This window comes from Nannospalax galili, unplaced genomic scaffold, assembly GCF_000622305.1.
Source record: "Nannospalax galili isolate Female #2095 unplaced genomic scaffold, S.galili_v1.0 scaffold137, whole genome shotgun sequence".
Classification (NCBI taxonomy): domain Eukaryota; kingdom Metazoa; phylum Chordata; class Mammalia; order Rodentia; family Spalacidae; genus Nannospalax; species Nannospalax galili.
Window position 1 is genome coordinate 1468094 of NW_008340203.1, and position 21836 is coordinate 1489929.

A 21836-nucleotide genomic window follows, 5' to 3' on the forward strand; every position below is an offset into this window, starting at 1 on the left:
TAGTAAGAGCCTCAGTCCTCAGGACGCAACAGCTGAACTTAGTCTTAGACCCCACTTCCAGGCTCATTCTGCTGTCAGGTATCAGGCTGGCAGAGGGGCCCAAATCAGGCAGATCTGAGAAGACTATGTGCCATCAGCTCCTCCCTTGACAGCCAAGGCTCTGGCTGGCAGAAAGTTCCCACAACTCCTCACCTCATACCCATCAAGACCCTCCAGCAGCAGCCGTAACAGTCTAGATCTCAGAGTCTCCAGCCAGGACAGCGAGTTCCTTCTAAGCACAGCCTGGCTGGGCTGCCTGGCATGATCCAACAGGACATGCACCCAAGCCTAAATCTGACTCATGTCTCTCCACTCCCCAGGGAGCACCCCCCTTCATTTTGGCAAAGTCCCAGGCCCTGAGCAAAGAAAGTAACTCCCACTTCCTATCCAGGGTCGATTCCAGAAAGTTCTGGCCTCTGCTCTCCTTCTCTCTGACATGCCCTAACACCCCCATTCCATTCCCTGGCCTTGAGGAGCTGCCTAGACACCAGCCACTGGGGAGGTTTCAGAGTGCTGGTGGCTAGGATGATGAGTCACCCCCACTTGACAAACCTGTCCCTGCCTTCACCACCCACACAGGCCTTGCTGGACTTTTCTGAATTCCTGTCTCCCTGTGAAGCTGAGGCTCTCTAAAACGGACAACAGAAAAATTCCATCCAGGAATGAGAATGTAGTTTACTTGGTAGAGTGCTTGCCTAGTATGTATGAAGGCTTGGGTTCAAGCCCTGTATCAACCAGATGCAGTGTTGCATGCCTGTAAGCCCAGCCCCTTGGAGGTGGAGGCAGGAGAATCACAAGTTCAAGGTCTGATCTGGTGAGATGGTTGAATTTGGTCCACAGGACACATGGTGGAAGGAGAGAAATGACACCTACAAGTTGTCCTCTGACCTCTCCAAGTGTGCTGTGGTCTGCACATACCCAAACATACACATACACGAGAAAGAAGGAGAGAGAGAGAGAGAGAGAGAGAGAGAGAGAGAAGGGAAGGAGGGGGAGGGGAGGGGAGGGAAGGGAGGAGAGAAAGAGAAAAAAGTTTAAGGTCAACCTCAGCTATGTAGCAAGTTTGAGGCCAGCTTGGGCTACTTGAGACTGTCAGGAAAGAAAAAGAGAGGGGGGGGGAAGGAGGGAGAGGGGAAGGAAGGAAGAACTAAAGAAAGAAGGAAGAGGGGGATAGAGAGAGGAGGGAAGGGAGAGGAAAAAAGAAAACTTCCATCCAAGGCTGAGGATGGGGCTTCATGGGAGCGAACTTGCTTAGCATGTGTAAGGCCCTGGGTTTGATCCCCAACATTTCAAAGAAAATGAAAAACAGTAAAAAAAAAAAAAAAAAAAAGCCGGCGTGGTGCCACACACCTTTAATCCCAGCATTCAGGAGGCAGAGGCAGGCAGATCTCTGTGAGTTCAAGGCCATCCTGGTCTACATAGTGAGTTCCAGGCCAGCTGGGGAAACCCTGTCTCAGAAAGACCAAAAAAAAAAAATTCTTCCAGAATTGTGGAGCCAAACAGCAGAATGAGCTCTGAACTTAGAACAGAAGGTTCTCTGCTTGAGTCTAGCTGTGTATCACAGAGCAAGTTCCAGGAGTTCCCTGAGTCGCACCTGCCTATAAGGTAACTGTGACTAAGAAAGAAGGATGGTGAAAGTGCTTGGTACCGTAGAGTCTTCTGGTTAGTCTTCCGAGTTATCATCAACTGAGTCCCTACTGGGTAGATTGCTTTTATTATTTCTATTTGCCAAAGAGGTCACCAAGGCTCAAAGAGGCAAGGCACCTTGACCAAAGTAATGAGATCCTGCACAGAGACAAGCCAGCTCCGTTCCAAACCCACATCCCAGTGCTCAGAACTGCCCCACTAGCCCATGTCTCCAGATCACTGTCCTTCTGTGGGCTGGCCAAATGTGCCAACTTGTTCTAAAGTAGCTCTGAATGGGAACAGACCTTCTTCTCATGGGCCCCAGCCTATGGGCCCCCAGGAAGGGAAACAGGCCACCAGGCCCAGCCTGACCTTCTGCTCCCACACGCTACATTCTCCAAGCTCAATCCTGGCAGGCCAGACAACAGCTCCAAAGGGAACAGGGTGGAGCCCGGGTGTGGGGGAGGCTCCTGTCACCCAAGCCCAGACTTGATCTGGCAAGAAATGACTAATTGGATCCTACCTTCACTTCCCCCTCCCTCCTGTCCAGTCAGAAGCCAGTGTGGGCCAGGCACCTCCTAGCCATACTTCCTCAGTATTATCTCTTCAACACAGCCACAAACCAGATTAGCTCAAGTAATCATTTAACCAACATAATTACAATGCCTTCCCCTCCTCCACCTTGGCACAGAGAAGAGGGAAGACAGGTTGCCTGGGCCCAAACTTCATGCCCTTAGTGCTGCCTAGAGGTGCAAGCACATACCTTACCATCCCCAGGGCTGAGCCTGATCCCCACTGGAGAGGTTAGTCCAAGGTAGAGTCTGACCTCCACCTCCATCATGCCATCTGCAACCAAGCATCAGGGCTTCCCAGGTGAGTCAGAGCAAGCAGCTTGGACAACCGCAACCCCCTTTCCTCTAACCCAGACTGAGCAGGCCAGCTCTGGTATTCCTACTCTGTCTCCCAAGGAGACTGGGTGCCAATTGCTGGCGAAAAGACCCCAATTTAGAATTTATAAACCAATGCAGTAAGCAAAGTGGACATTTCCAGTTCTAGTCAGTGATGGGCTGAGATGCCAGCTCTCAACACACCAGGAGCAAGGGGAGGGCTCTCACAGTTCTGCCTGAGGGTGCCTTTCATGGAGGAAACCCTCCTCCAGTAAACCCTTCCTCCTGTCCTCCTTTCCCCACAAAACAGTGGGTGGGAGAAGGGACTCTTGGCAAAACCTCCAGAAGGAATGTACCTTCATAATTCAGTAATCCAATGGCAAGCAAGAGTCCCGTGGAGCACTCCGGCCTCAATTGTCAGTCAGCTAAATACGTGGGGAACCGAAAGGCGGGGAGGGTGGACAGGATAATCTTCCTCAGTTTGACCCAGCCCTGCCGGACTCCCGTTCCTGGGGAAGGGGCAGAGCTGGAGAAGGAGAAGCACTTTGCAGGCTTTTCCAACGGGTGTGATGGTCCTGGAGGAGGCAGAAGAGAAGAAGACTTCCCTTCGTAGTCCTCCCCCAACCCCCATCTTCCTTCCCCAGCTCAGGCCTCAGGGGCCCAGCAAACAGGATGAATGTGGGGGGCAGGGAGAAGAGGGTCAGAGAGCAGACACTGGCCTAGGTTCAGCCTGAGGCTAGCTGGGGGAAAGGGGCTTTCCCCCAAGAGGGAACCCCCCAAAGCTTGAGAGCTGCTCTGGGGTAAGGAGACAGGAAAATCCCAGAGAAAGCGGCAGCAAACTCCTGCAAAGTTTGTTTGGGTTGATTTTTCAATAAGGGCTTAGAGAAAAAGGTATTGTTGCTTTCATGTCAACACTCTGGAAACCACAGCTATTGAAAACTGAGTGAATGACCCTGAATTCTCTCTACCCATGCGTATATGGCTCCCCTTCCAGACCCCAGGCCAAGACACCAATGCCAGACATCAGTGGGGCACTGAACCCAGACCCTGCCCCAGTCTCCCTGTCACCCCATCCCACCTCCACCGGAGGAGGCATGAACCCGCACCCACCGGAGTGGAGGGAGGCGCCGCAACCTCAACTTGGAGGGCAGGGCCTCGGTCCTCCCGAGCGCTCACCTGCTCAGCAGGTGGGGCCCGCGAAGCTGGGAAAATGTGCGCTCTGCCCCCACAGTTGGGTAAGCTGGGTGCAGACAATAGGGCCCCACCCAGGCCTAGGGGAGTAGAGAGGGAGGCCAAGCGAGGATGACGCGTGGGGTGGGGTGAGGGTGGCCCCAAAGAGACCAAGCAGCAAGTTTCCCGAGTGGTAAATTCCTGACACAGAGTGTAAGCTCTAGGACGCAGGCGGAGCTGGTCAAAGTCTGCCCCGGCCCGCTCAGGGCGCGAGTCAGGGACGGTGCGTGGGACAAGCTGCGCGGAGCCCTGGGGAGGAGCGCCCCAGGAGGCACCTGCCCTGCTCCCTCCCCGCCCTTCTCAGATCTGGGGTTCACCGAGCCTGGATGGGGCGCTCCACCCAAACCGAGCTACCCTGGGTCGCCGCGCCCAGGACTCCAGCGCGCCACCTGTCGCCGGTGCAGGATGGCGCTGTCTGGCACCCGCCCTCACCTGCCCGGGAGACGACTGCACCCGGCCTCTCAGTCGCTGGGCAGCCCCTTCCCTCTCCGCTGTGATACCTGCCCGGATCGTGCGTACCTGCGAGTGGAGCCTAGCCTGGGTCGGGCCGGGTAGGAGCCGGAGCGGGCAGCGAACTGAGCTCGGCGCGCTCGGGCGGCGGCTGCTCCGGACTCTGGCCAAGGCAGCAACTCAGTAACCGAACAAAAGGCGAAGGGACCTGACAGCCAAGCCACACCTCTCGCTCCCTCGAAGCTCCGCCCTTAGGGAGACGCCCACCCGCAAATGCTAGCTCACTGGATGTCCCGCCTGACTGTCCCATCAAGGGGCGGAGCCTCGCGCCCAGACCTCTTCCACGGCCGCCTCTGTTTATGCGCTCACCATTGGCCCCAGGGACTGCCAGTCGGCTCTGGGTGGACTCCAACTTAAGGTCTCATCCTCATTTTGCATCTATTGGCAGATAGACAGTTTCCTCCTTCTGATTGGACAAGGGACTGTCAGTAAGACTAGGGAAAAAGCCAATGGAACAGGTGGGGTGTGCCTTGCCCCACCCTAGCCCTGAGCAGGTAGGACTCGTAACTCTCCCCTTCCCCCTACCTGTTCAACAGGTGAGTCAGGGAGCGCCATGAGAAAGGACTGACGCCTTTACTGGCCAGCCAACTCAGCGTCGGGCTTATTCATCCTTGCCTCAATGTAGTAATAACATGTTTGTAAAGCGTTTCGTAGGCTTTGTGTTAGGTTGGGATCTTTTTCACCAAAGATGGAGTATCCCTGGAATTTAGAATTAGGAGACTTGGGTTTGGGTTCTGCCAGTTCATCTGTGTATGACTTTAGGCCAATTAATTTCTCTTCCTCTCTGTTTCTCCTCATCTTTAAAGTGAGTATATTAGCTTTATCTGTCTTAGGGTACAGGAATTAAATGAAGTAAGCTTTGTAAAAGTACTTAAAGAGCAACAGAATGTCAGAATTTAAAGGAACGATATGGTCTAAGTTCTCCTGGCAGATCTAAAAAAAACACCATTACAGCAACAAAATGATCTTTATTTTGAAGATTTAAAACAACAACAGCAACTGAGGGTCAGAGTGTAAAGGTGTTTGAAGACAAACCTGTCCACCTGAGTTCCATCCTGGACCAACATGATAGAAGGAGACAACCAGTTCCTGTAGATTGTCCTCTGACCTCCATAGGTGCACTGTGGCATGTGTGCACCCCCATTACCTGCACACACATAAACAAAGTAATCAAATAAATAAATAAATTTCAACCCTGGTCAGTTGAGATGGCTCAGCAGGTAACGGTGCTTACTGTACAAACTGGGAAACCTGAGTTTTTGATCCCTGATCCCTGGGACTTACATGGTGGAGGGAGAGAACCAGCTCTCACAGGTGGTGCTCTGACCTCCACTCTTGAGCTATAGCATGAAAGCCCACACATACACACACACACACACACACGCGAAACCCCAGAGAAAGACTTTGACTACCAAATGTCAGAGCATTGGAGAAGGGGCAGGGAAAGGGAAAACAGTGCTCTAGGGAGAGATAGAAGAGCAGCAATTCCATCAAAGATTAAGTGCTGCTATATGGAAGCTTGGTGGATTCAGAAAATAATCAGGCATCAGATGGAAAGAAAGTGAAGCTGGAGCCTAAAAGGGAGGGACAAGCTCCACCATGGGTGAAAGATGCTTGTGAAGACCTGGGTATTTCCTTCTATGGTTGATGAAATGAATGCCATCATGGCTGCCACGAGGCAAGGATCCTATAGGCATTCATTCACCACTTGAATATTAAGCACCAACTGTATGCTAGGCACCAGTTTAGACCCTGATGACACAGAAAGTAGAAGATCTCAACTTTCAGAGAGCTTACACATGGACAAGAATAAACAACCTACGTGGGTAGGTATTGGAGGAGTGGCTGTTTAGAAAAGGGTTTCCTTGACAGACATACAACACACCACACACACACACACACACACACACACCACACACTTTGTAGACCAAATTGAGTACACAGGATAGGCTAGAATAACTCTAGATGAAGATAGCCTATCAATGTCTGACCACATTCCCCAGTAGAGAACAGAATGAGGCTTACTTAATACGTGTGCCAACCAAGAAGTCTTCCTGGAAGGGGCAGGGAGATAGCAACGTCTGGATCTAGTTGCTGCTCCACATGCCAGGATGCCAGGGCCACTCCCCTTTGCCCTGTTCCCCTGACTCCTGTACTCCCCTAGCTTATCTGGAGATCTTTATCTCTACTTCTCCCCTGCTCCACCTGCCTATGCACCATCCTCCACGTAGTGCAGTGGTCAGCCCAGAACTCACCATCCCAAGCTGCAGCCTCTGCTAAGGTTCCACCTCTGCCCACACCCATGCACCCTTCCCACCCCACCCCCACCCAGACATACACCACTTCTGAGCCCCTGCCAGGCTTCTCTTCTGCCTGTCTCCTGACTTCAACCAAAAAACAAGGGAGGGCTGCAGAGAGGGGTGGAGAGGCCTAGGTGGAACGGAGAAGGGGAGGAATTGGGTCTTTGAAATAAAGTCTGTGTGTCCCCAAAAGGCACCCCTGCTTGTTTTAGCATGGAACAAGCTCCTACATGCCAGGGCCAATGCTAAACTCCCTCCCAGGCTGGGATTGGGTGGAGGCTCCATCCAGCAGCAGAAGCAGCAGTGCAATCAGAGGAGAACCAGTACCTCCCAGATGGATGGATTTCCTTCGTTCTTCCCAAACTTCCACTATGCGCCTGCCAGGCACTGAGGCTTTGTCTGCATCTGCGCATACAGAAAGGGATCAGAAAACAGTCTTTCCTGGAGTCAGCTGTCTACACAGGGGATTTAGTCTCTTGGGGAGAGGGAGGTACCTAGGAACAGAGACACGTACTGCTGTGACCATGGTCTTCCCTGTAGCTTGAACTTGAAGGAAAGGCCACAAGGCCATCTTACTCAATCTTCTGTTTCTAAGCCTTTAAAGGCAAGAATTTCTGTGTTTGACAAATCTCCAAAAAAGGGAAATTCTCCAGCCTCCCTTAGAGCAAATGCCCGGGTCTCCTTTCTCTGACAGTGGTGGGTTTCTTCTGATGTTTAGCGTCACTTCGTATTCCTGCAGTTTAACCTCATTTCTCTTACCTGGAGCTCAGCAACAGTGGAGGCCTTGGGCCACCAAGACATATTAACTGATTAACTCAACCTTGTAACTTTCTGGGGCCAGAGAGTCAGAAGTGAAAGAAAGGGTACCCAGTGGCCCATCCCAAGCTGCCCCAGAGTCAGAAATCAATGATGACAAGGAGGGACTGTTGGCTGGAGAGGCACTTTTACAAGGAAAAGGTGAGCATCAATCAGCCAGTGTTTCAGGAAAGCCAGGCCACCTCCCAGACTGATGTCATTTCTCCCTCACCATGAGGCCTCTGGGCCATAATAAGGAGGTAGGAGAGTTTCTGTTCTTTTTTTAAAATCTCTTTTTAATTATTTGTGCGCGTGTGTGTGTGTGTGTGTGTGTGTGTGTGTGTGTGTGTGTGCCATAGCACACCTGTAGAGACTCAGAGGACAACTACTTTGTGGAGTTGGTTCTCTCCTTCTACCTTTATGTGGATTCTGGGGATCAAACTCAGGTCACCAGACTTACACAGCTTACCTTATCCAGCCTGAGTTTCTGTTTTTTGTTTTCTTTTCTTTTGCTTTTGTCTTTTTTATATAGCCCCAGCTTACCTGAAACTCGCTATGTAGACCAGGCTGGCCTCAATCTCACAGAGATTCGCCTGCCTCTACCTCCCAAGTGCTGGGATTAAAGGCATTTCCCACACCTGGCAAGTTTCTGTTCTTTATTTAAAACTAATCCTTATGTTGTGGGGAGCCCTCCTGAGGAACTGGCAGTGATTTTTTTCTACAAAACACACACACACTCGCATGCACGCATGTACACACAGCCTCCCTCTCTTTTCAGCCTCAGGTGGCCTAAGAGAAGGCCACTTTTAGAAAGGTCAATGCAAGCTTATGATTATATCTTTTAATCACCCAGGGGTCTCTGCCCTGACTTTCCAACAGCAACAAAGAACCAACCACTGACAGCTGAGGTTCTGAGAGCAGACCAGAATCAAAGACAATACTGAAAGCTAAAAGCATAGTTAGCATGGTCATCTATCACCCCAGTGGCAAAGCCATTCTTAAAGCCAGGGGAAGAAGCCTTCCGGCCTGGGTCCTACCCCTTAAAAGCCCTGTCCTTCCACCTCTGACCTGGCCTTCCTGGAGCTGTGACTCTCCACACAGGGCCAAGGAACAGGAGAAGGTTGCACAGAATTCACACCCCTTCTGAACCAGGTACCAGAAACCCTGGAGTCCCTTACCCAGCACTGACTCTGCTTCTAGACCTGTGAGCTTCGTACTGTGGTCCTTTGTCCCAGAGGTCCTGGCACATGTAGTGGTAGGCCAAAGAAGTGATAAATTTTTCTGTGAGATCTGTGGCAGGATGGAAGGAAGGGCACGGCTTGGACACCAACACCTATGTGTGGGGTGGGAAGAGGCTTTGTTGGATGGGCAAAGACAGAGGTGGGGAGGGAAGGCTGGGGCTGGGGGCAGCTCTGCCTGGAGTTGTTATGTTCTGACAGTGAGAATTCTAAATTTCCCTTTGGTTTTTTGGGGCCATCGTGGAGTTCCCTTGTACTGCGATCCCTTAGTTAATGGCTTGCTCGCTAGGAAACTGATGGCTCTCTGGCATTCGCTCTCCACTCTTCCTCTAGCCCCTGCATATGATGTTCAGGGTAGTGGGCTGACTGCAGAGGAACCTGGAGACCCCCAGACCCCCTGATGAAGAGATTCCCCACTTCAGCCAGAACTGGAACAGAGAGAGGGGTGGAACAAAGCTCTAGAGGATGTATGCAAGGGACAGACTCGCCTACTTTGCTGCACTTGATCCAGGGGAGGAGCCTTGAGGCCAGAAGCTGCCCACAGCTGGTCCTGTGGGTGTGTGCCCAGCCAAGGAAGGTTCCTAATTACAGAGGTAGCTTCAGCGACAGACATGACACTTCACAGCAAGGCATGTGGGCGGGATGGAATGCCCAAAGGAAAACAGGGAGCTGAGAAAACAGAGATAGGAAGGCCAGAAATAGTACAGTCCAGGGCTAGATACCAGAGGTGCGGGAAGGGGAGCCAGGAGGGGCTCAGCATCTCTTCAGAGAATGTCTGTTCTGGCCTGTCCCCCTTTACCCACCACAACTGCTTCAGAGTGAAGTCCCAGGTCAGCTGCTCCCCCTTTAGCCCTGCCACCAGTAAAGTGCCAGGGCAGGTTTCTGACATGCTCTGAAGTGGGTCTCATGAGAGCATCCCCTGAACAACCTGCAGCTGTTTCCCATCCTGTGAGGGGAGTGAAGGGAGGGGCCTGTGAGACCTTCCACCTGAGTCACTCTGCTTCCTGCTTCTGGCTTGGGCGACTCCAGGCACAGGCTGACATACTTGGGGCCCCACCTGCCCTGCCAACCTTTCCCTCCCCACTTCCCTCCACAATCCCGGAGAGATTCCTGCACTGACAAGGAGCTCTTCCCAGAGAGAGAGAGAGGCCACCACCCCTGAGCGCCTGAGTGCATAGTGCATCTAGGTGTGGTCATATCTGCATCTGCATATCTGCATCACACACACACACACACACACACACACACAAAGGACTTTCTCTCCCACCTGTGAAAAGTTCTTAGGAAGAAGGAGGGATTGACTAAGCAGAGCCTCCTGCCCTTGCTCACATGAGAAAACTGAGGCTGGATCCAGGAGGGGGCTTTGTCCCAGACCAGTGAGCCAGAGCCTTTGTCTCCTGCATACCAGCCCCGCCCCACATTTGAGATCTCTTTCCACCCCAGGGAAGGTGAGGTTTAGTAGGGAGGAACCGAGGAATGGTTTTTCAGGCTTTATTTGTCAGCTGAGGTGAAACTTCAGGAACACTGTGGAGTTAGAGACATGGCAGAAAACACTGGACAGCTGCTGGTGCCAGGGGTGCCCTCCCTGGGGACCCAAACCAGTAACCTAGACCTAAGCCACCACCTTTGGCACCAAGCATAACCACCACGAGAGAAGAGGCAAAGAGACCACCACATACACACCTCCCTAGTCTCTGTGCCCTGCCCCGACTCAGTAGGAACTGGGGCAGGACTTGGAGTCTTGGGCCAGATTCCTCCTTTGGCCCCCAGGGAATCTGAGAATTGAGATCCTTAAATATTTCATCAGCACTTCAGCTCCAGTTGAAGCAGCAGCCAACGTACTGCTCATGGGTAATTTATGACCCCAACAGAGAACCTGGAAGTAGTGAAGGGGAGGGGCGAGGAAGGGTGATGGAGAGAAGCCAGCTGGATAGGAGTGTGTGTGAGGTCAAGGGCAGGGGCTCCAGCACCAGAGACATTTCCATTGTTGAGGACACCAATGTATTAAAAATAAATAAACAAAGCAACGATATCAGAATAACTGTGCTAGAGGTTCAAGTAATACAACAAGCATTTTCTGACTTCCAGGCCAGGGCTGTGACTATGTCTAGGACGGAGTGTAAAATCTCATTCCAAGATAACAAAAAAATGTAATGGGAGGTTCTCTGTGACTGTGAGGCCCTCACATAAACCCCTACTCCCAACACGCGCCAGGCAGGGGAGAATAGCCAGACTTCCCATTTGGACTGGCTTGAACCAGGTCCTTTCTCAGCCTCCTCTTCCAGCAACACAAAACAGACTTTAGCCAAGTGGCCAAGGGTAAAAAGAGGGAATCAGGCCTGGCCCCCTCTGTCTTGACCCAGGGAACATGACATCATAACATCATACTCCTTTTTTTTCAGACAGTTTCATACAGTCTAGGTTGGCCTCAGATTTGCTGTGCAGTAACAGATAACCTTGAACTCTTGATTCTCCTGCCTCCAGCTCTCAAGTGCTGGGATTATAGGTATGTACTACCACACCCGGTTTACGTGGTACTGAGGAGAGAACCTGGGGCCTTATGGATGTTAGGCAAGCACTCTTCCAACTGAGCTTCATCTTTCGGAAGACGAGAATGACCCAGAGTGGAAAATGTCTTTTCTTGGCCTCCACTTTGATCATAAGAGTGAGTTCTTCCATGTAGTCAAGAGGTCAAGCATGTCGATGTGGGGAGGGCAAACAAGCACATCCTCCGCCCTCTCCTCAGTTTCCCCACCCGAGTCATTTGCAGAACAGGTGCTCTCATCCCAAGGGCTGTTTCAGGGGACAAAAGAGATGGTATCCAAGCACACTGGCGCCAGCTGGGGCCCAAGCGGGTGGTGATTACGGGGTGATGGTCCACAGGTCCGATCTAGGGTTTCCACTGAGGTTGCTTGCTGTGGCCCCCAGCACACTTTCATCTGATTCCCAGTCTTCCTGGAACGTGATCATGAACGGAGTCAGTCAGAACTGTGTTTCAGCTCAGCTCAGAGTAGGCACCAGTCTTAGAGTCTAACATAGACTATTGGGGTCTCAGTTTCCCATCCATGAAATCAGGGCTATCTGCCAGGGAAGCCCTGGGAGAGATGCTACAAAAGAAGGCCTGGAGGAAGGTGGAAGATTAGAGGAACAAGGTCCTGTTGTTGCCAAGTCTCCCCCAGTCAGGTTAAGGTATTGACTTTAGAACCAGCTGGACACAACCATCTGACATAGGGAAGGGGTCCCCTTTTTGTTCCCAGGGGAGACCCTATTCCCTCAGAGGACAAGCAACATCAGAGAATGACTTTCAGAATTCTTTTCAAGGCTGGACCCATGGTAATGGGTTGTCACTACTAACATTAATGTCATGAAAGTTGTCAACAACCCCCACTGCTAAATTTGACTGAGTTTTAAAAGGGGAGGAGCTAGAGAGAAGGCTCAGCAGTTAAGAGCACTTGATGCTCTTGAAGAGAAACAGGGTTCAGCTCCCAACATCTATTTAGTGGCTCATAGCTATTGTAACTCCAGTCCCAGGGGACCCAATGCCCTCTTCTGGGCATCAGGCACACGTGGTGCACATGCATATATTCAAGCAAACACATTACATACAATAAAATAATCTAGTTGGGTGTGGTGTCTAGTTGGGTGGAGGGGGCAGGGCGGGTAAAGGCCAGCCTAGTCTATATAGTAAGTTCCAGGCCAGCCAGGGTTATGTAGTAAGACTCTGTCCCCAAAAAACTAAAAAAAAAAAAAAAAAAAAAAAAAAAAAAAAAAAAAAAATAAATTAGATATGCTTTATATAAGTGCTTTTTCAAGCTGAGAAGGGAATTTCTTCCATTGGCGTTTACTAGAATTTGGGGTACCATGGGACTCTCTTACCTCCCCTGACCAACACTCTCAGGATTTAGGAAGTTACTATCCTGTGACCCCAACAACTCTGTCCCAGGTCTTCCAACATGAGACTTCTATCCCACGGACCTGACAATGGCCCCTCCCTACCTCCCTGTCTCTTTTGCCCCCTTTTCTCCCCCTCTTCCCTTCCTCACTCTTCCTTTTCAAACTCCTTGCAGGCTGTACACAGGGGCTTCATCTATTGTTCTTCCCCACTTCTCCTTTGGCCCCAGCTGAGAGTCCAAAGGGACAAGGTCAACTCCACGCCCCAGGCCACCCTTTCACTCCCTCCCTCCCTCTGAGCAGCATTGATTTGGGGAGAAAAACTCCAACACCAGCTCAACAACCACACCTGCCACCCCAAGGAACCTAGGACAAGCTGCCTCTCATTCCTTAGACACACCTGGAGCAGAGAGTACAGTATTTGACAATGGTTGAATGCCTTGCATTTGGGAAGCACTCTGAGTTGTAAAAATATGCTTTCATTTGGATGGGGACTTTCTGGATCCAGGGCACTTCTGCGACATATCTGGGTTTGGACTGTGAGGTCACATCCCAGTGTGTTTTACCCATCCCTACCCCTCCACCCATCATACTAGCCAGAACTGAAGAGGAGCTGGTGGGGTCCTGTGGGAAGGGTGAGGACAGGTGAGAGCATCTGGGCTGGGTGGGGCTGTGAGGCTGGGCTGGAAGGCCCAAGCGGAGACTGGCTGGGACTCTGTCTCACCGGTTTGGGGAGCTAGCTGACTGGGCAAGGGAGAGGCTGGCATCAGGAAGAGGTGGGAGGGGCCAGTAGCTCCCTGGGAAAGGGGAACTGAGGCATGCTGGACTGACAGAAAGCCTGGAAGGGGTTCCCTGGATAAACACGTGCACTCACATCAGCACACTTGGATTTGCGCATTCAGACATACAGCCATCCTTAAACCCTTCAGCGCTCTGGATGCCTCTTATGCAGCTGTTTCTCATCTGAAAAATCTAGCATAACTGTTTTGCTTTTTTAAGAGGGGGACTCCCTGTAGCCCCATATGACCTGGAACTCACTATGTAGACCAAGTTGGTCTCAAACTCACAGAAATCTGTCTGCTTCTGCCTGGGATTAAAGGTATGTGCCACCCCACCAAGCCCCCCCCCTTTTTTGAGACAGGGTCTCCCTATGCCCTATGTAGCCCTGGCTGGCCTGACGTTTGCTATATAGGCTTTTTATATAGATTAGGCTGGCCTGGAACTTATGAGGAGCCTCCTCCCCCTGCCTCCTGAGTGCTGAGATACTAGCAATTTATATAACATCTATTGTTCACTACCTGTCTCCAGTGGAACACAAGCTCTGTGAGGGCGGGGTGATTGGCCTGTTTTGCTCATGATCATATGCCCAGCACCTGCAGCAGGCCTGGTACATAACAGGTACTCAGTGAATATGTAAATGAATGAAGTCCTCCACATTCAGGTATGCACTCATATATGGACACACACACATTCAGACATGTGGACACCACAGGTTCATGGTTGTCATTGATTCACAACTGCCACAGAGTCCTCAGACATCTGCACATAGGAACACACACACACACACACACACACACACACACACACACACACGATCTTTGTACTCTGACCCACAGGCACTTTCAGACCCACACCCAACTGCCCAGATTCCAGAGCTAGTGCTCACAGCAGCACACATCTGTGCAGACACGCTCAGGCACATCCTGCTCCCCACACTGTGTGGTGCCAGTCCTGGAGGACAGCCCCTCCCTGGAGCAGGGGTGGGCTACTGGACGCTGACAACACAACAGCCTGTGAGGGACAGGGTGGGCCAGGCTACCCTAGTACCTGGGAACTGTCAGGGAACATTACACAGCAAACCCTTCTATGGCAGGGAGGGAGGCTAAGGGAGGAGGGAGGAAAGAAGTTCCCTAGCCTGGACCCAGTCCTCCCTCCAGACACCAAGAGACTTGGACCAGAGCCTTGGGAAGGGGTAGAGCCTGCAGCAGTCCTCTAGGGCACAGAAGTGGGTGTGTCCTGAGCCAGTCATCTAGCACCTGGGGAGAGGGGTGTGGCAATGTGACTGCCCTTCCCTGGTCAACTTCACACACCCTCCATTAGAGAGGCCTCTGCCCTCTAGGAGCCTGGCAGTGAGACAGAACTGTCACCTGGGTTGTCTTGACCCCTGCTCTCCTACTGAATGGGTTCATTTTACCCCCACCTCCCTGGCTACAGAGTGGTAATGGGAGCAGGGATACTGGGGGCACCATCTTTGCCCCCACATTTCCAGAGTCCTGCCCCCTCCCAGACAATGCAAAAATTGGCCAAGAGGACCCTGGCTATCCCACTGTGCTTCAAGAACGCCCATGTCATCAAATTACAGCCCTAGGGTTCCTCTGGCTATTGAACTGGGGCTCCAGCCAGCTCTGAATAGGGAATGGCCAGGCGCAGGACTGGGTACACTTAACTCTAGGGAAATTCCAAGAAAGAAAAACAATGGAGACAAAGGTCCTTTGGTCTCCTCATTGCAGAGCCACAAGCCCAAAGAATGACCGGAACTAGGAAAATACAATTATCTCCACTTAGGAATTTGAAACCACAAACCTTCCCAAGGCTACAGGGAATACTGTGTCTTCACGCCCTCTGGTGGCAGATCTAAGATGGCACACTGCTCACAGGGATCTCCAGCTCTCAGAACTCAGGGGTGTAGAAGACTTTCCAGGGTCACATGGTTGGTCAGCTTGCTTTATAAACAGATGAGGGGAGGGGAGGAGGGCTGGAAGCTAGGACCCGCACCCATACAGCTCTCAACCTTGGGAGACGGGCCCAGGTGTGGCAACTCAACACACGTTTTATTGAGCACCCACTTTGGCCTTTATTGAGTGCCAGAACTCCAGGCCTAGTGTTCTTTATGACCCCACTGGCCCTCTGCAGCTCAGGCTGGGATTCTAGCTGGTAACTTCTTCAAGAGACTGTCCATCTTGGTAGAGCAACAGGGAGGAGAGCCCCTCAACAGCTCACTTGCCAGTCAGCAGCTTGGTCACCACCCTATGGACCCAGGACACAGAAGAGGCAGGGCAGGGTCTGAGCCAGCTATGTCCATTTTAAGTTTTTAATAAATAGTTCTTGCTTCTGGTCTGCACCCTGAGCTCAAGGGTTGTTCAGTGAACCCTTTCTCACGCCAGTTCAGGTTCTGGCTCTGAAAAGGAAGGAGAAAGCAAGTGGTTAGTTCTGCCATTCCAGCAGGTGTTTGAGCACTGCCTGAACAGGAGGCTGGAAGCCCTTAAACCTGGGGTCCCAGCCCCCACCCACATACTACTGGCACCTTAGCCCACGGAGACACTCTTTGCTCCAGGTGTTCATCCCACATTGTGTCCCAATCCCTTCATCATGACCCATTACTGACCAGCCTCAGCCTCGTCACCCTTGGCATCTGGTTCCTGCCACCAGTCTGCATAGAGGCCTTCCTCGTAGTCACCCTCCCCCTCAAATTCAGCATCAGACAGGGGTTCCTCGGGCTCCAGGGGTGCTTCTGTCTCCTCCAGTTCCATCTAGAGCAGTCCAGGGTTGGGGGAGATGAGTCATAGTTGGGCCCACATCTAGATGGGCTCCCTTTGCATTAGAAGACCTCTGGCCCCATCTTTCAGCCCCACCCACTCTAGCAGTTTCCTGGTAGTGTTTTGCTAAGTGGGTAGGAAGGCCTGAGCACCCCCAGGAACACAGTCAGTGTCAGCATCTACCATGAGGGCAATGTGAGGGTTTGTCTCATTCTGAAACTGCTTCCTTAAGTGACACCTGGGACTCCACCAGCAGAGGCGGGGTGCTGGCATCAGCACCACAGGCACCTGAGCCCCACCTTCATCATCACACCCGATGAGAACACTGCTGGTCTGTGCATTTTTGTCTGCTCAAACTGCTACCCTGCCAGGAATGCCTTTGTTCCCCTAACCTGGGAGGGCTTGTAGAGTCCGCCAAAGCCACACAGCCACTCCAAGCTGAGGCCCTTGAGTATCACCCTGGCTGGGCTGGGAGCCTTCCACTCTACTGTCACCCATGCCGACCTCTGCAGCTAGAGTACGGGCCTCCCACATGAGATCCCTGGGAGACAGACCGCGCCTCTCATCTGCTTACCGCAGCCCCAAGCCTGGAGTCTGGCAAACAGTAGCGGTAGGTAACAGCCATCAAAACTGCTGCCAGTGTCCTGAGCACCTAATGTGTACCAGTGGTATACTCCATGCTTTGTACACTTTATCTCAGCAAAAGGCAAAGGGCATTATTTTCCTCATTCAATGGACAAGGAAGCAGAAGTATGAGACGTTACCTAAGACTGTCCTGGAGGCCACTCAGCTGCCCAGTGATGGAGCTGGATATGACCAGCACCTAGGCAAGGTGTGACAGTGCAAATACTATCTCTGAGTTCACTGAGTTGGGGATACAGCATATGCACGAAGGGAAGATGCATAAACAAGCCTGAACAGCAGCCCTTCAAGGAATTCAGACCACTGAACCCTCATTCAGAACTAGTGTACAGCTGGGCATGGTGGTACACGCTTTTGATCCCAGCACTCGGGAAGCAGAGGCAGGTAGATCTCTGTGAGTTCCAGGTCAGCCAGAGCTACATAATAAGACCCTGTCTCAAAAAACCAAAACAACAAAAAATAACAACATGCTGGGTGTGGGATCACACGCCTTTAGTCCCAGCACTCGGGAGGCAGAGGCGCGCGAATCTCTATGAGTTCAAGGCCAGCCTGGTCTACATATCGAGTTCCAGGCCAGCTACTGGGAGACCCTGTCTCAAAAACGACACTCTGATGTACACTATGGCCCTTCCCAGCATTCTGCATTCATTCAGTCATTCAGCAACTGGCTTATTTCAAACTTAGTTCCTAAGCATTATGCCAGGCACTATAGCAAAGCTGAAAATAATTCAGTCTCCTATCCTGGAGTGTGGTTGTGGAGGAGGCCAGCTGGCCAGGGCAAAATGGATGAGGATTACAAGTAACTCCATGTCCCAGACCAGATGGCCAGGCAGGAGGAAGGTCAGTGCTGGCAGTGCAAGCCCAGGAGAAGCCAGGACATGCAGCAAGGGCTCCCTGGAGAGCCACCATCTGAGCTGGGACCAGCAGGCACAGGCCTAGGACAGAGAAAGGGTCACAGGAACACTGAGGTCGGGAGAGGGGGAAGGTACAGATGAGAGACAGGAAACTCTTGTTTGCCAACAGCTGGGGCTGCCTCACATGGTTGCCTCAGGAAAGGGCCCAAAGTGTCCCAGTCATGGCCAGCCTCTCACTGGGAGCCACTTACCTCATCATCTGACTGCAGGTACATGTGTGTGAACTCCAGCAACTCCCGAAGCTCAGAGGTCTGGTTGTGGTAAAGCATGGCCTCCTGGGAGAAGGGAAGGAAGGATGGGGGTGAACTGGACCCCGCTACCAGATGGCAGGGAGACAGGGTTCCTAAGATCCCAACCCACTGGTCCTTTTCCAGCTCAGGAATCTAGGAAAACATATCAGCTCACAGAATAATCCTAGATACCTGGAACACTGGATTAAGGATTCTGAGGGTTCAGGGAGGAAGAGTGCTTCAGTCCTTTAGTAATGTCTGCCATGGGCAAGGAAAGCAGGTGTGGCACTATGGGGCCCATGTTTTCCAGCCTTGCCCTACACCCACAGAGGTTTTCTCATTGGTTCAGGCTAGCAGTTCCCTGGGGAAGCTCAGAGGGCCACAGTGAGGTGGGGAAGCAGGCAAGTGTGGTCGCTCAAGCCTGGACTCTAACCACAGCCCATAATAGTTCTCTTGCTTTCCTTTTCTGCCTTCCAAAGAAGCCAGGAGTTTTCTTTTCTTTTTCTTTCCTTTTTTTTTTTTTTTTCACCAAGCCACAAAACTGCACAAGTAGCAAATGCTCCCAAAGGCAGTGCCCACCTCCCGGGGCTGGAAGTCCTCCTCTTCAAGGCCCCAGCGAGCCCGATGGAATCGGTAATACACCAGGTTCTGCTGCATGACACTGTCCTTGGGGTCGAAGAGCATGTAGCTAGCAGCGCTTCGGGCAGCCTGGCGCACATCGTTCACTGGACACACGTTAGAGAAGGGTAGCCCTGAAGTTTCCCTTTAAAGGCAGCCCACTCAGCCCACTCCATGCCCACTTCCTAACTCAGTCTGATACCCCTGTTCCTAGCTGCTTCCCAGAATGCCTACTGGCTCCTCACCCCACCCGAAAGAATGCAATTTAGCAGGCCCTGGGTGTACCCTACGTGACTCACCACTGCCTCATTCATTACCACTGCATTTTATAGACGAGAGATGGGAGGCGGGGGTGGAGGGAGTAGATAAACTGCATTGGCTGGTATTGCTGAAGACTGACAGTGTGGGAGAATTAGAGGTCCTCAGGTCCATGGTCTCCTGGTCCCTGGGCCTCAGCCCTTCCACACACAGCTCTAGCCCCTGAAGCCTGGCATTCCTGGGGTATAGGAAACCTGGACTGTACCCCAATGCCAGCCGATGGCAGGACCTCTACATGAGGAGAGTCCCAGGTTCCTGTTACAAGGCTAATTAATAATCCCTTGCCCTCTAGGAGCTTCGGTTTAATCTGAAGAATGTGTCCAGGAATGTCAATGGCATGGTGCTGACCTAGTCTATAGGCTGAGAGATCCTCTAATTCTTCACTAAGACTTCTCACCTGCTCTAGACCCCCTGAGTTTCTTCCCACGTCCCCACTAGCCCAGCCTTTCCTGCCCTTCCCCAGGGTCTTCAATCTGAGGACAGCTCCCCATGACTCCAGGAGGCCCCAGTCTGTCCTTTCCAATACCCCTTATCCCCACCAGCACCACCCAACCCACTCAGGAAGCTTACATTTATAGTAGGCAAATTGCAGGTAGTGATACATGGTGGCCATGAACTTATCGACAAAGTAGCCACCTACGTTGGGGGTGAGACTGGCCTCACAGTCCACCTTGCACTGCAGGGACTCTGCAAAGAGATCTGGACAGGAAATGACAGTGAGGGGCTGGTGGTGTGCTAACCCCGTTACCCTGGTGAAGACCAAAGCCCGGCTCTGCCTATGGAACCTGCTTCCCGTCCAGAAAGTACCGCCTTGTTGAGATTATTGCATTACTCTTAACGTGTGTGAAGTGCATGGCACACACAATGTGATTTGGGCTGGGAAGTACTTTTTATTCCCAGCTCAACCCCCCATCCAACATCAGAAAGAGTTCTGGGAAAATAACAGGAGGGCTTTGAGGTGAGACAGGGCCCAGACAGAGAGGCTAAGGACAGCCCTTTCTTCCTTGTCTTCAAACCCTTTGAGGGACCCTAGGGTTAGGGGTCCAGAGACCAGCTGTGATTTCTCCCCCAAATACTTTCTACACAGAGGTAACAAGTATCAACTCAGCATCTTTTGATTTTGTTTTTGAAACAGGGTCTCACACTGTAGCCCAAGCTGGAACTAACTATGTAGGCCCTCAGGCTAGCCTTAAACTCAGCAATCCTCCTAGCTCAGTTTCCCAGGTGTTGGGATTACAGGTGTGAGCCACCAAACCCAGCTATAGCATCTTTTTGAATCTGCATTGCTCTTAGCCTGGAAAGTCTGTGACCCCCAAGCTTTCCAGACCCTTCTGGAGTGTCCCTGCCTCTTCATGATGCCCAGACCCCGTGTACCCAGCATCTCTATCAGCTGACAGAAGGCTCCTTGGGAACTGAGGGAAAAAACTTCTAACTCCTGTGTATCTCCCAAACACCTTGTAGAGGCACCATACATGTTACAGGTCATGTGGGTGAGCTATGCCCTCAGGGGTCTGAGTGGAGATACCTGCTATGGCTGGGTAGAAGTCCTTGAAGTCCACCTGCTCGTGGGCCCCCTCACAGCCAGCCAGACACCGAGCAAAGACTGCTAGGTATTCGGCCAGGGCCCGCTCCATGTCCTCTGTGCTGCTGCGGAAGTCTCCGCTGTTGTATAGCTTCACAGCCCGGAGGAATACGGCCTGTGGGTAAGCATGGCAGGGGGGAAACAGGGGAACCCCGATGGCTCCTTAAGTATGTCAAGTTTAGGGGAGGGTACTAGGAGCGCACATCAGGGCCAGCCCTCCCTCGCTCTCCCCCAACCTCGTAGGGCTGAGCCTCCAGGTCCGTGAGGGACTCATCCCCGATGTCCAGCATCCCCCGGTAGTAGCCGAGATACTTGGCAGTCAGCTGGTGCTTCGGGTTCCTCTGCAGGAAGGTGTAGGCCGCCGCCACCGCCTTCTCCAGCCGGTTCGCCTGGTGGAGGGGCGTGGGGAGCGGGTCAGTGGGGCCTTGGATGCCCCGTGGGCCGCGAGCTCTGGGGACACTGGACGCCGGGCCCGGGCGACGCCCACCTTGAACTGTGCATAGTGCAAGTACTGGTAGGGCAGGCGGCTCTGGAAGTCGCGCAGCAGCTGGCGCGGCGGGTAGGGGACCTGGAAGGCGGGCAGCGTCCGCTTGCAGCGTCGCAGGCAGGCGGCGCGCTCCAGGACGTGGCCGAAGAGCCGCAGCTCGCGTGCCCAGTCTTCGCCGCCGTCGTGGCCGTGGCCGTCGGGGCCCAGCGCGGGCTGCGAGGTGGCCGGGCCGCTGCAGTTGGCGTGGCAGAAGGCCTCGCTGTCCCGCAGCAGCCGGTGCAGCCGCAGCGCCGCCTCCAGGTAGCGCGCGCTCTCGCGCCAGCTCTCGCCCTCGTACTTCTCCAGCGCGTGGCCATAGGCCGCGGCCAGGGGCATCAGGTCCTCGGGGGGGAAGCCCCGGAAGCTGTACTTCTCGTACTGCGCGCCCGCGCTGCCCAGCAGCAGCCACAGCAGCCCCCACGCCGCGGGAGCCATGCCCCGCCGACTGCCCCGAGGCTCCCGGAGCAGACACGGCCCTGCCGGGCAGGCGGAGGGACGGCCAGGGCCCACGGCGCGCCTGCTGGGTCTTAGCGCCGGGCACCCGGAGAGGAGGGGGTGGGGTGGCTGGGTCTCCCCTCGATCAGCTGGCCAGATGATGCCCCAGTCCGCTACGTGGGCCGACTTTCTGCACTGGGAGTCTTCCTCTCGGCCCACGGGGGCGGGTGGGGCTACTCTTCACGCCTAGAAAGCCCCTTAATGCAGCCCCAGAATCTGGTCCTTTCTCCCAGCGCCCCCTTTGCACCCTCTCCGCCGTCGGGAGACGCGCACTTGGCTTTATCCGTACACCTGGCATAGACAACACCAACCTCGATCCCGGTGTCCCCAAAGTTTTCCTTGCAACCTGGCTTTTGCAGGACAAAGCTGCCTTTCACCTAGAGTCCCGCCCCCACACATAAACATCACCTCCCCCGCAGACGTCCCCCCCGCAGAAGGAGAGCTCGAGTGGGGTAGCGC

General features: G+C 53.0%; 2 protein-coding genes across 4 annotated transcripts in view; both read right to left on the reverse strand.

Moving 5' to 3' along the window:
• Jup (junction plakoglobin) overlaps positions 1-4454 on the reverse strand; it is a 28408-nt gene extending 23954 nt beyond the window's left edge. The window contains exon 1 of one of the 3 annotated variants that reach the window (XM_008835254.3): positions 4302-4454. The gene's annotated coding sequence lies outside the window, so the exon portion shown is untranslated. Of the gene's footprint in view, positions 1-192; positions 213-4301 lie in introns of those variants that run through there. The other 2 variants (XM_008835256.3, XM_029564570.1) reach the window with 2 other exon arrangements.
• Positions 4455-15321: 10867 nt separating this feature from the next.
• Positions 15322-21719, reverse strand: P3h4 (prolyl 3-hydroxylase family member 4 (non-enzymatic)). Its single transcript, XM_008835258.3, has 8 exons — positions 20844-21719; positions 20593-20745; positions 20300-20471; positions 19345-19473; positions 18418-18563; positions 17800-17883; positions 15902-16046; positions 15322-15694 (listed from the first exon to the last, which is right to left on the reverse strand). The coding sequence occupies exons 1-8, from the start codon at positions 21315-21317 to the stop codon at positions 15672-15674; spliced, it is 1326 nt and encodes a 441-aa protein (XP_008833480.1). The 5' UTR covers positions 21318-21719; the 3' UTR covers positions 15322-15671.
• Between the last annotated feature and the right edge of the window lie 117 nt (positions 21720-21836).